Source organism: Bos indicus x Bos taurus, chromosome 13 (assembly GCF_003369695.1).
Source record: "Bos indicus x Bos taurus breed Angus x Brahman F1 hybrid chromosome 13, Bos_hybrid_MaternalHap_v2.0, whole genome shotgun sequence".
NCBI lineage: Eukaryota > Metazoa > Chordata > Mammalia > Artiodactyla > Bovidae > Bos > Bos indicus x Bos taurus.
The window spans coordinates 44,631,864-44,645,954 of NC_040088.1; the positions used below are offsets into that span (position 1 = coordinate 44,631,864).

A 14,091-nucleotide genomic window follows, 5' to 3' on the forward strand; every position below is an offset into this window, starting at 1 on the left:
CCACTAATCTGTTCTCTTAAAACTGCAGGATTTTCATCTGCAACCTGCTGGAACTTTTAGTTTTCCATAATTGATGGGTTTTGGCTCCAAAATCACTACAGATGGTGACTGCAGCCATGAAATTAAAAGACGCTTACTCCTTGGAAGGAAAGTTATGACCAACCTAGATAGCATATTCAAAAGCAGAGACATTACTTTGCCAACAAAGGTCCATCTAGTCAAGGCTACGGTTTTTCCTATGGTCATGTATGGATGTGAGAGTTGGACTGTGAAGAAGGCTGAGCGCTGAAGAATTGATGCTTTTGAACTGTGGTGTTGGAGAAGACTCTTGAGAGTCCCTTGGACTGCAAGGAGATCCAACCAGTCCATTCTGAAGGAGATCAGCCTTGGGATTTCTTTGGAAGGAATGATGCTAAAGCTGAAACTCCAGTACTTTGGCCACCTCATGCAAAGAGTTGACTCATTGGAAAAGACTCTGATGCTGGGAGGGATTGGGGGCAGGAGGAGAAGGGGACAACAGAGGATGAGATGGCTGGATGGCATCACTGACTCGATGGACATGAGTCTGAGTGAACTCCGGGAGTTGGTGATGGACAGGGAGGCCTGGCGTGCTGCGATTCATGGGGTCGCAAAGAGTCGGACACGACTGAGTGACTAATCTGATCTGATCTTAAATTTTTATAACCTCTATTAAACAATTAATCATATGGCCTCATCCATCCCCGTCATTAGAATTTATCTGGTAATTTCATTGCAGATCTGCCTTGGAGACAGCGTTGTTCCCCACCTGGTGTACTGTATGGCCCTTATGGGCCTGGCCACCTCTAGGTCATCAAGGGCTCTGGCGGCCAGTGTTATATGCTGTTCTTTCTCAGGGGTGCAGCAAGATTGGTAAACTATCCCCACCCCCATAAGTGAGAGCAAAAGATCTCATCAATCAGGTAAACATCTTTGTGAAAAGTTCAGGGTCCTCAGAAAAACTTCCCAACTCACCCTCTGCCAGGCTTAGATCAGAAAAAAAAAGGCACATGAACTCTTACTGGTTTTTTATTTTAGAAATTTCTCTCGGAGGCAGAATCATAGGGGCGGTTGGTTGGTGGTAATTTGTGACACTGTGGGTGTAAGTGAGGTTGAAAACGGGCCCTTGGTAACTTAAGATACAGAGAAGGAGCTCCTGGATGTGGTGAGGACCTTTGATGAATGGGTGTGCGGGGCTGTGCTCAGATGAATGGATACATGTTTGAAAAGGGCATCCTTCTTCCTCATGCAAAGAGCTGGATTCCAAAGGAAAGGGTAGTCAGGGGAGAGGGACTGTCCCTGGACTGCCTTCCTAACTCCAAACTCCTCCTCAAAGTCCCCCAGAATCCCACCCCACAACGTGCCTGTGCTTCAGACCCACTTCCAGAGAGACACCCGTGTTTGAAGAGAGTCCTCAGGCTTCCCTGTTAGCTCAGATGGTAAAGAATCTGCCTGCAATGCAGAAGACCCGGGTTCAGTCCCTGGGTTGGGAAGATACCCTGGAGAAAGGAATGGCTACCCACTCCAGTATTCTTGCCTGGAGGATCCCATGGACAGAGGAGCCTGGTGAGCTAGAGTCCATGGGGTCTCGAAGGGTCAGACATAACTGAACGACTAACGCTTTCACTCGGCTGCACAGGAGTTTTGAGCTCACAGCCTCTACCAGGCTTTGATCCTGTTGTGGAAGCCTCTGAGGACGAAAATAAACTTGCTCAGCTTAAAAGCTAGGGGAGTCTTTTATCAAAAATTTTCAGCCACACTCTTTATTGGTGAAAAGAAAGAGAAAAAACGCAGCCCCTCCCCTCACTGGCTAAAATCTTGATTACTATATGTCGTTCCCTGGAAACAAGCATGAACATCTCCAGAAAACATCAACCATTAATAGCACTTAACCTCCTCAGGCTACAAAACAGCCAAAAGAGCCACTTAGGGGCAAAGCATCTTCTGATTAGTTCTTTAAGGGAAAATCTCTCCTCAGTAGGAAATGGTCCAGGGGTTGCCAGATGGAAATGTGGAAATACCCACCACCCAACGGTTCAGCAGGCCAAGCTGCCGCGCATCCCAGCATCTTCCCAGACTCCTCCCTGGCTGCATCACTGTAGCCCCTCCATGCCCCACCCCCACCAAAAGCCAGGGTCCCCTGCCCACCCAGCTTCACAGGCACCTGCAAACCCCATCCTGGGCTTGGGGAGCCTACAGCTGTTCTTGAGAGGTAACCAAACATCCATTTTAATTACACTGTGGGCTGTATAAATATTGTGCTCCACAAAATGGTACGAAGCAGATATTTTTAGGGGGTCACAGATGCTTCATGGGATTATCCAAGTCACAGGTCTGGAAGAATTTTTCCTCCAAAGAAAAGGAAAAGCACGTCTCCAACATCTGCTGTGGGGACTCTTGAGGGGCTCGACTCCTTCGCATCGTCAGTTTCCTTCTGAAACCCAGCAGGTGGGCTATAAGCAAATGGAGCAGATCCAACACCAGGCTAACCAGACGCCTGACCCCAACACGGGCTGCGTCCCCACCCTGGACCTGCCTGGCCTCCCGATTCATGATTCACCTTGCAAACACTCCTTACTAAGCACCTACTGGGTGCCAGATGCCATGGCTGTCACTGCAAATGTGGGCGAGACACTAACACACGCTAAGTGGTGGAAAGGGACTTCTGGTCACAAAGATGTACAAGGTTCACAGCATCCCTGGTGGAAACTGCCCTCAACTGGAAACAACTCGAATACCACGGACACTGCTCAACAGGAATGCGCGTGAACCACGACGTCCCACAAGCATGCCTGGAGCTCAGACACAGGAGGAAGAAGAAGATTCTGAGGTGAAAAAGCCGTTTACCTGAAATACACAAGCAGGCATCAGCATGAGGTCAGAAGTCAGAACAGCGGGCACCCTCGAGGAGGAGGGACAGAAGGGGCCTGAGGGGGGCTCCCGAGGTACTGACACTTCCTGTTTCTCAAGTCACGTACTGGCTACAAAGGTCTGTTCCATTTGAGAAAATCTGTGGAGCTGCACACTCATGGTTTGCAGATTTCTCCAGTAAGAGGTGTATTTTAAAATAGTAAAGAACAGCGATGTGCTGTCCCACGGTCAGGAAATGGCCAGGGCAAGACCCAGCCCCAGGTGTCCCGGCACCAGGGTCCAGGCTCTCACCCTTGGGTCCTGCTGCCCCCAAGAATCAGAGCCCCCAGGTGGGGTGCCTGGGAGCCAGCCCCCGCTGTGCTCCAATCTCTGGGTCTCGCATGACTGCCTCCCCCATCTTCTCTAGCTGACTGTAGCTGCCTGAGGGCTTCCTTGGGTGTCTGCAACCCACTGTGCCTGGGAGTCAGCACCACTGTCCCAGGAGCAGCCCCTTTGCAGCCCCTGTCCTTGGTGGGACGCCCTCAAGCTGCGTCCCTGGCATCTCCCTGAAATCCTCTTGGGTTGAGCTCAGAGGGGACCTGCTCAGATGCAAACCCTGCGCCTTCTGCTATCCTTCCTGGGCTCACATCCCAACGCCCCAACTGGTGGGACCACAACAGGACCCCTCACACTCGAGGGGCAGTAAATCCCCCTCCAGGCTTTCGTTGCTCAGTAGCTTAGTTGTGTCTGACTCTCTGCGACACCATGGACTGCAAAATGCCAGTCTTACCTATCCTTCACCATCTCCTGAAGCTTTCTCAAACTCATGTCCATTGAGGCAGTGATACCATCCAACCATCTCATCCTCTGCCATCCCCTTCTCCTCCTGCCCTCCATCTTTCCCAGCATCAGGGTCTTTTCCAATGAGTCGGCTCATCACATCAGGGGGCCAAAGTATTGGAGCTTCAGCATCGGTCCTTTCAGTGAAGATTCAGGGTTGATTTTCTTTAAGATTGACTGGTGTCAAGTTAGAAGGGCTCATTTCGCCTCCTTCACTTGTAAAGCAGTCCATCATCAGGACCTCCCTAAAGGATACAGGCAACTATGAGAAAAGTTTCAGTTGGGTAGGTCAAGTATAACCTTTAACCATTCAGGAGGACATTCTTTGGAGACGAGATCTATGTGAATCCTTACAGAATAAGTACAGATGCAAGGTGGAAAAGAGCATCTGAGATTGGCGGTCATTCCTGCAGAAACGAGGAGGTGAGAAGTGGACTATGCCCACTGGGGTGTGTGCCCATCTGGAAGAACACACAGACGCTGGTAACTGCAGGGGCCTCTGGGTATAAAAACAGGAGAAGGGGACCACGAGAGGGATGAAAAACTGAATTTCCTCCATGCTCCTCTGTACTATTTGGATATTTTTTTCCTTATGTGTGTGTTTTTCAAAAAAAAAATATTAAGGAGCTTATTTATTCATTCAACAAGCAATTTTGGTATGTACAATGGGTACTGGGCACTAAGAAAATGACATCCAGTGACAGCAGGGAGGCCCTGACTGATTCCCACCTTTGGGGGCAGACTGGTGCTGAGGGCTGTGCAGCTGAGCCCTGTAACCTGTCATCCAGGCTGAGGTCTCTGACCGAGGGGGTACCATAAACTGAACATCAAGATAGCGGTGTGGAAGTGAGACCCAGACAGGATAACACCCACCCACAGCCAGAACACAGGGGTGGAAAAAAAGGGAGGCCATAGAACCTTGGGAAGATGACAGCTGAATGGGGGCAGCTTCCTGGAGGAATTGAGGGTAGGACTTAGATGATGGGTTCGGGGGCAGGCAGAACTCTGGTCTCCAAGAAGATGCTACTCCCCACACCCAGAACCATGGCTCTGAGGATACATTACACCCACGAGCACCCAGCCTGTCTCAGCCAGGGTGGCTGCCACAAAGCACCGTAGACGGAGTGTCCTAACAGCAGACACTTATTCCTCCAGTTCTCGAGGTTGGACGGCTGAGGTCAGGGGCCACACAATCAGGTTCTGCTGAGAATGCTCTAGCTGGTTTGCAGGTGGCACCTTCCTGCTGCGTCCTCACATGGTGGAGAGAGACGGCGCGTGTGAATCTTGGTGGAATGGGTCTAACGGTTCAGTCCACATGGCGTTACTTACACAGCCACAGGGACTCCGCAGGTGTCATTAAGGTTACCGATAGGCTGACATGAAGAGAGAAGATTCTCCTGGGTTACCTGGGTGGCAGTCACCCGAATCCTTTCAACCCAGAGGCAGAGATGAAGGCAGAAGGGTTCAGAGAGCACACTGAGGCCTGAGAAGGCCTCCTCGTACTGCCGCAGGCTTTGCAGAGGGGCCGGCCTAGTGACCAGGAAGGTGGCTGGCTTCCAGGAGCTGAGAGAGCTGGCCTGGCTGACAACCAGTGAGGCTATGGGGACCTCGGTGCTACCACCATGAGGAATTGAACTGACCCTTTCCCGGGCCCCCAGATGAGAGCCCAGTCTGGCCAACACCCTCACTTCAGGCCTGTGAGATGGAAGCGAGGAACCCAGTCAGCCCTGCCCCCACTTCTGACCTGCAGATGCTATGAGAGTGTGAACGGTGCTGTTGGCAGCTGCTGAGTCTGTGGTGAGCTGAGCGCGTGTGTGAGTCCACACAGGAACACTCCACTGAGGTGACCGATGCCGCGCGGAGCTGGGGCCTGAAGGCCGGTACCCACGGGCCCCAGCAAAGCAAGCCTGCCGGAGAAAATGACCACCTAGGCACGACGGCAGGGGGCCACCGACTCAGCCCGAAGGTCCAGGAGGCAGAGCACAGGGTGAGGCCCGGCCTACCTGGAAGGCCCAGTGAGGCCCCCGTCCCCCCAGCCTGGCAGGAACAGGGTCCAGTGTGACCAAATGACCCAACTCTTCAAGAGAATCCAGAAACTCACTTTTTACATGAAATATTCTCATTCCAATTTTAAAAACACTGTGCTGGCCAACCTTGAGCAGAACAAGCAAATGAGAGAAGTCTTGAGCCAGAGGTGAGCTTCTGGGGCATCCACCAACTGTGAGAGGTCAGGCAGAAGAGCACCCAAGTGGGGGCCTTTCCAGGAGGCCATGGGGATCCAGTCCTCCCTACCATGCAGAAGAGGAGGGACTCACACTCACAGAAGACCCCAGCCCCCGTGCCCTGTGGGGGACCCAGTCCCAGCCCCCGACAACCAGACAGCTTAAGGGCAATGGGCCTTTTTCCAGAGGCCGCCACTGAGGCCAGAACGGGGAACCTCCCAGACATGAGCTGGTGACTCTGTCTCAAAACTACACATCCAATTCCAAAATCTGAGTCTGTCCAGCCACTCCACCCAGCCTCCTGGCATCACAAGACTTTTGATGGCACAGGGGTTTGCTGTGTGTTCCCGAGGCCTGAACTCTTCCCCCCTCGCTAGTGAACCAGCCCCCTCCTCGCTCAAGGCTTGGCTGTCCTGTCTAGCGCTCACCATGGCAGCCACCCTTCCGGCAGCCCAACATTTTGGATCCTGTTCCCTCACCCTTGGTAGCTCAGGGTCTCAGCTTCCCAGACCCAAATTCCTGAGAAAGTACTCTACCTGGTTTGAGTCATGTTTCTGCCCCGAGTGATGCTGGGTCAGAGGTCTCTAGCCAATCCATGGGGTGGGCTTCCCTGTGGTCAGATGTCAGTCCAGGCAGGACCTCTCTGTAACCCTTCCCTCCCTCCTCACACCCCTCCAGACCCTTATCCCATTTTTAAGCAAACTCATCTCAGGGCCAATCCCCAGAGGTATGAGTAGGACCATCAGGGGACAGGCTCGAGCCAGTCGTGTCCCTAACAGCAGCCCCCCCAAACGCCTGACACTCGTAAATGCAGCTCAAACAGCAGTGCCTGGACTAGGCACGGTAAGTGGTCTCTCATATCATCCAAAGACTCTGAGATGCCCATCATGACCACAGGCAGGGGCACTGGCAGCCAACACCACACCATTTACCTCCTCATCTGCTGAGTGGCCCAGGTGAGCCAGGAAGCCCCACATCCCACTCCCAAACCATCAGCGACTCCTGACCACAGAGCTGAGAGTCAACTCAGCCCAGGGTCTCTTCACTTCCCTCTGAGAAGATGAGATTTTGACAGCAATGAGCTCCTTCTCTGCCTCGTTCCGACACGGAGAACTTCAGAAACCTGTGCAGGGACCACAGGTCAGTGAGAAAAACAGACACACGATGAGGTCGGAGGATGACTCGTGCCCAGGGGAGGCTTGAGTCTTAAATTCTCTTTATAAAAACTTCATTTTGTGTGAAGCAATTATCCTTCAATAAAAAAAAAAAAAAAAAAAACAACTTCATTTTGAATGGAGGGCAGAAGGCTATTAAGACAGTGCTATTGAGTTTATAGGGCTCCCCTGGTGGCTCAGATGGTAATGAGCCTGCCTGCAGTGCGGGAGACCCGGGTTTGATCCCTGGGTGAGGAAGATCTCCTGGAGAAGGAAATGGCAACCCACGCCAGTATTCTTGCCTGGAGAATCCCATGGATGGAGGAGCCTGGAGGGCTACAGTCCACTGAGTTTTACGGACACATAGTAAACTGCCTATGTGTATGTAAGTACACAATCTGATCTACGAAAAACATAATGCCTGTGAAACCGTCACCACCCCCAGGGCAATCAACGCATCCACCACCCCAAACTGCCTCCCCACTCCCCACCCATCCCCGTCTCCTGGCAACCACTGACCTTTCTGCCACTACAGTTTACATGTCTGCTATGTTACATGAGTAGACCACAGGTACACACTTGTTTCCTCTGGCCTTGCTCACTCTGCACAGTTCCAACATTCACCGTGTGGTTGTGCCCACAATGAAAATTCAACCCCATTTCTTGCTGAGTAGTATTCCAGGGTAGAACATCCCTTGATCTGTCAATTGTTGATGGACATTCAGTTTATTTCTAGTCTGGGACAATCCCAAATACACTGCCATGAACATTCACGTACAAATTTTTATACTTGTGTGTACGCTTTTCTCTTGGGAAAATACCTAGGGAAGGACTAGCTGGATTGTTTGGCAGGCATGTGTTTAAGGATGGCCATTTCCATGAAGCTCCTGGGTGGCTTTTGGAGGGTCCACACTGTGTGTATTTAACCTACAAGATAAGGTGCACACTGGTCATGAGGAACTAATGACCCACACACTCACCCACAGGGAGGCCTCATCAGGCTGCAGCTGCTTCGTTCCATGTGTGGAGGGGGTTCCCAGAAGGAAATATCTCCCAGCATCACCTCTGATTTTGTGAAATGCTCAGCGCACAAGTTCCTGACGCCAGAAATGGCCCACGAGAGGGCTGTGTAATCTGTCTGTGGGAGACCCTCAACATGCTGGAACATCTCACAGGTCTAGAGCAGATCAGTTGTGATCTTCACTGAAAGCTGTGCATGGACCACAGCAGGGGTTCTGTAAGGGCAGTCCCACCAGCATCACCTGGGAGCTGGGCTAGAAACGCACATTCCCCACACCATCCAGACCTACAGAGTTGAAACAATGAGTGGAGCCCAGCCATGTGGGCTTCCAGGTAATCAGATGTACATTCCAATTTAAGAACCAGCAGCCTAGAACATTTTTTAAGCCCTTCAACTCTATTGGAATTAAATCCATCAGAAGTTGTGTTACATCAGGGGCACACCCCCTCTGTGACCTCATTCCATCCCCACAGCTGTGGAAAGAAAATGAAAGTGTGAGTCGTACCCGACTCTCTACTGCCCCATGGACTGTAGCCCACCAGGCTCCTCTGTCCATGGGATTCTCCAGGCAAGAATACTGGAGTGGGTAGCCATTCCCTTCTCCAAAGGATCTTCCCAACCCAGGGATCAAACTTGGGACTCCTGCACTGCAGGCAGATTCTTTACCGTCTGAGCCACCAGGAGAGTTCACCCTTTTAGAACACTGCAACCCTGTGTTAAAGTCTCCTCAAAGAGCCAGGCTGCCAATGGAATACTGCAAAGTGATGGTCATCACTTCTTTCCCAAAGACTCCAAACAAAATGAAAGTTCCAGGAACTCAATCGCTCAAGCATTTAAACCCAGCTGTCAAAACCACCTGTGTGTCTACCTGGGGCTTTCACCCTAGCGTATTATGACATAAATAAATCTAAGGAAAGAAAAAGACAAAGATTTTAGGTGATACACTACAATTCTCTTTACTGCTCTAGAACCCTCGCTCCAAATTAACACATCAGCAGGAACATTAATCAAACTTGAATAGGAAGAATTTGAGTAAAAATATTGAATACTTTTTGTTTTAATCTTCAGCTTAAGCATGATTGCTGCTTGACATTGTAATTGGAGAGAAGGTCTGCTCATTTTCCTGATATTCCGGCAGGCTTACCACTTAGCCCAGTCCTTGAAAACTCTCTCCAGCTTCTGGCCAAGCAGAACTTTGCCGCTCACTTTGAACTTGCCGGCAAGGAAAGCCTTCTGAGGGTTCATTTTGCCCAAAATCAACTCCATGAAGACAGGCTCGGGGATTGTGAAGACGGTGTCCGCTGGGAGCCTGGCAGGTCCTCGATACGTGTCCCCAGAGCCGTTCTTCAGATCAATGGTCCACTGGTGGACAGTCTTCCCATCTTTGGTGATGTCCAGCTGGAAGATGGCATTGACTTTCTTCACCAGCTGGCTCCCCACTTCTTTGACGTGCTGGCTGATGTCCTCAAACACTGGGACGGTCTGGAATTCTGACAGCGAGAGAGGGTGTGGCACAGCAGGTTCCCGACCTGGACCCAGTTCCTTGAACTGGCCTGCCTGCGGCCCATCCCCTGCCTTGATCTTGAGCTGATGGTCAATTCTCTTCCACATCCCACTGCACTGGTCCTCCTGACCTTGCCGACTGGTGTGTGAGCAGCTGCGGCCAGGTTAATATACACAAGGTCAGATTGTGACATCAAAGGCAAGGCCAAGCGGGGACTCAGGCTGTGTGTGTGTGCCACAGTCTCATTGGCTGAACGGGTGCTAAACACGTGACATGGGGTTAGGGCTCGGCCAGGTCATTGTGACACAGATCCACACCACCACTCCCCTAAACCACAAGGTCCCACAAGCCCAGCCCAGAAAGGTCTGGACCCTGGGCTGGGAATAAAGGAAACTGGCCCGCAGAAGGTTCTCTGGTGACATGAGCTCTGTCTTTTCAACAGCCCTAACTGAGAGAGCACTCATTCTGATTCTTTCAAAAGCAGATGATCTTAAGGTCCAGATACTGGTGCTTCAACTACCTACTGGGGAGTGGGAAAAACTGTTAGAACAAAACAGCTGGTGGAGGAGGGCTCAGCACCAGGGCCTGCACTGGAAGCTTCCAGAAGCAGAATGAGAGGGGAAAAAGGAAAGAAACAAATATCCCTGAGGTCGGCAGAAGACGCTGCTGGTCTCACAGGATAACTGCAGACACTATCACAGCCCTCACTCCAAGCCACAACACCGCTGTAGGCACTGCACATGTATTTTATCAACACACTTAACTCTCCATATAACTGTCTGAGGTGGGTACTGGTACAATCCTCATTTTACAGATGAGGAAGCTGAGGCAAGAAGTGAAGTGACTTTCCAAAGCCACCCAGTGAGTCGTAGGGCAGCCAGGTTTAAACAGAGGGAGAAAGACTTCAGAGCCCACTTTGGGTCTGCCTGCTGCTTTCTCATGATGAGGTTGAGGGCTTGGGCAGGAATGCCACCGCAGGGATCTTGTGCCTTCGCCGTGCAGCCTATCAGGGGGTCTATGGTGCCAGAATGTCCCCCCACGGTGATGCTGACCTTGATTCCTTGGTTAAGGTGGCATCACCGGGTGATGGGCAGCTCCCTGCAGAGTTACTGCTTCTCCCTTTGTAATGAATAAATGTCTTGTGGAAGATGATACTTTGAGACTCTGCAAATACCCTGTTTCGTATCACACTCCAGCCCACTCCTGTCTGCCCCCATCCCTGACCCACTGGTGTTAAATGCCCATCACTCCTTTTAGATTTAACGACTGGAATTCTGCTGGAAGAATGAGCTTTCCCTCATTTTTTTCACCTGTGCAATCATTTATTTATCCCAATATGGACTCATGGATATTGCTTTATTCTTATCATCTGTTATGATGATTATTTATTTTCTCACTCACCTTGTCCCAGATTGGGTCATTGGGAGCTCTGGCCAGGTGGGTACTTGTGTCCTTTCCCCACCATGGTGTTCTTAAATGTAAGTGAAGCTGGTAGGGAGTTGCTGGAAGCTCTTTTCTCTCTGGGAGGAATTCAGAAAGTACAAAAGTTTTCAGTACATTTTCTTTGGTACTTGATGGATGAGCTGGTATTATTAACATGGAGCAGTTAAACAAAATCCAATGGGCTCCAAAACCAAGTCTTTCCCCTGAGGCCACCAAGTATGCAACTAATACATTAAGAGTTTAAAATGAAGAGGATGGATTGCCCCAGTAAGCTCGCTGGGAACAGTCAATGGACCACCGAGCCCCATGCCCACCATGCCTGATTTTCCTCAAGGATGGGTTGTCCCTTCTGAACTGTTCAGATGGGTCCCCAACAAGGCTGCCATTCCTGCCTCAGCATGTCAGAGGAGAATACAGTTTCACAGCCCATGCATATCCCTCCATGAGTTCCTATCTTTTAGAGGAGGATATTTCTACTATCGGGCTTCCCAGGTGGCTCAGTGGTAAGGAATCCACCTGCCAAGCAGGAGACTTGAGTTCAATCCCTGAGTCAGGAAGATCTGCTGAAGAAGGAAGTGACAACCCACTTCAGTATTCTTGCTTGGGAAATCCCATGGACAGAGGAGCCTGGCGGGCTATAGTCCATGGGGTCACAAAAGAGTCGGACCCGACTTAGGGACTAAACAATAATAAGTACTGGCAAAGGTGTGGGAAAAGAAGCCTCCCACACTGTTGGTGGGAATGTAAACTGGTGCAGCCACAGTGGAAAACAGTATAGTTTCCCTAAAAAACTAAAAATAGATCTACCATATAGTCCAGCAATCTCACTCTTCGGCATATATCCAGAAAAGATGAAACCTCTAACTGAAAAGATATATTCACCCAATGTTCACTGCAGCACTGTTGACAGTAGCCAAGACATGTGTTAAGTTTCTTCAGTCGTATCCAACTCTGTGCGACCCCATGGACTGTAACCGGCCAGGCTCCTCTGTCCATGGGATTCTCCAGGCAAGAATAATGGAGTGGGGTGCCATGCTTCCCTGGTGGCTCAGATGGTAAAGAATCTCCCTGCAATGCAGGAGACCAGGGTTTGATCCCTGGTCATATGAAGACATGAAAGTAACCTGAACATCCACTGACAGATGAATGGATAAAGAAGTCTGTATAATCTCCAAATTCACATGCTGGAACACTAACCCCACCATGTGATGGGTTAGGAAGTGAGATGTGATTAGGACTAGATGAGGTCATAAGGGGGAAGCCCTCATGAGTGTGGTTAATGCCCTAAGAGTCACAGGAGAACTTGCGTCCCCTCTCTCCTCCCTAACTTGAGGATACAGTGAGAAGTCCACAGTCTGTAACCTGGAACAGAGCTCTCCCAAGAGGCTGGCACCCTAATCTGGGACTCCAGCCTGAAGAACCATGAGAAATAAATTTCTGTTGTTTATAAGCCACACAGTTCATGGTATTTTTATGACAGCAGCCCAAGCTAAGACATGTGTACACACAGAAAAGGGTGAAGATCAATAATGATATTAATCCACCACATCCATGGGAAGACAGTGCCAAGCCCTGAAAGCCTTTCTCACTGGAAAAAAAGTTACTGTACTATACCAAACTCATGTACAAATATATTTGTAAAGTCCCAGTAACTTAGATTTTATATATATAGAACAGAGATCATCCCTCCCAAAAGGCATTACTGGCCAGGGTAAGGGCATTCCTATTTCAAGACACAGCTGAAGATAGGGCCAAAGACAGGCAAATAGTTAATTAGATAAAATGTGTAAGATATGCCTGCTCATAAATTAATAAGACTGATTGTGAATAAAATAACAGATAAAGTTTCTAAGAAAAGTGATGCATTTTTCTGATGTTCCTGACATCATTCAAAATGTTTTTCAGAATACCTTTTATAACCAATGTCACAAACCAAGGCTCAGCTGGTAAAGAATCCACCTGCAATGTGAGAGACCTGGGTTCAATCCCTGGATTGGGAAGATCCCCTGGAGAAGGGAAAGGCTACCCACTGCAGTATTCTGGCCCGGAGAATTCCATGGACTGTATAGTCCACAGGGTCACAAAGAGTTGGACGCAACTGTGGAAAATTCTTCAAGAGATGGGAATACCAGACCACCTGATCTGCCTCTTGAGAAATCTGTATGCAGGTCAGAAGCAACAGTTAGAACTGGACATGGAACAACAGACTGGTTCCAAATAGGAAAAGGAGTACATCAAGGCTGTATATTGTCACCCTGCTTATTTAACTTATATGCAGAGTACATCATGAGAAACGCTGGGCTGGAAGAAGCACAAGCTGGAATCAAGATTGCCAGGAGAAATATCAATAACCTCAGATATGCAGATGACACCACCCTTATGGCAGAAAGTGAAGAGGAACTAAAAAGCCTCTTAATGAAAGTGAAAGAGGAGAGTGAAAAAGTTGGCTTAAAGCTCATCATTCAGAACTAACAAAGATCATGGCATCTGGTCCCATCACTTCATGGCAAATAGATGGGGAAACAGTGGAAACAGTGACAGACTTTATTTTTGGGGGCTCCAAAATCACTGCAGATGGTGACAGCAGCCATGAAATTAAAAGACACTTACTCCTTGGAAGGAAAGTTATGACCAACCTAGATAGCGTATTGAAAAGCAGAGACATTACTTTGCCAACAAAGGTCTGTCTAGTCAAAGGCTATGGTTTTTCCAGTGGTCACGTATGGATGTGAGAGTTGGACTGTGAAGAAAGCTGAGTGCCAAAGAGTTGATGCTTTTGAACTGTGGTGTTGGAGAAGACTCTTGAGAGTCCCTTGGACTGCAAGGAGATCCAACCAGTCCATTCTAAAGGAGATCAGCCCTGGGTGTTCTTTGGAAGGAATGATGCTAAAGCTGAAACTCCAGTACTTTGGCCACCTCATGCTAAGAGTTGACTCCTTGGAAAAGACTCTGATGCTAGGAGGGATTGGGGGCAGGAGGAGAAGGGGACGACAGAGGATGAGATGGCTGGATGGCATCAAGCCCTCAGCCACCTCTCAG

The 14,091-nt window shown here is 49.7% G+C and overlaps 1 protein-coding gene and 1 long non-coding RNA gene across 2 annotated transcripts; both read right to left on the reverse strand.

Moving 5' to 3' along the window:
- Positions 1-1,751: 1,751 nt before the first annotated feature.
- On the reverse strand, positions 1,752-3,699 carry LOC113902827. Its single transcript, XR_003513921.1, has 2 exons — positions 3,659-3,699; positions 1,752-2,865 (listed from the first exon to the last, which is right to left on the reverse strand). It is a non-coding gene; the product is annotated as an uncharacterized LOC113902827 (long non-coding RNA).
- A 5,336-nt stretch (positions 3,700-9,035) lies between these two features.
- On the reverse strand, positions 9,036-11,129 carry SCP2D1 (SCP2 sterol binding domain containing 1). The gene is made up of 2 exons (XM_027559616.1): positions 11,011-11,129; positions 9,036-9,762 (listed from the first exon to the last, which is right to left on the reverse strand). The coding sequence occupies exons 1-2, from the start codon at positions 11,028-11,030 to the stop codon at positions 9,246-9,248; spliced, it is 537 nt and encodes a 178-aa protein (XP_027415417.1). The 5' UTR covers positions 11,031-11,129; the 3' UTR covers positions 9,036-9,245.
- Positions 11,130-14,091: the final 2,962 nt, after the last annotated feature.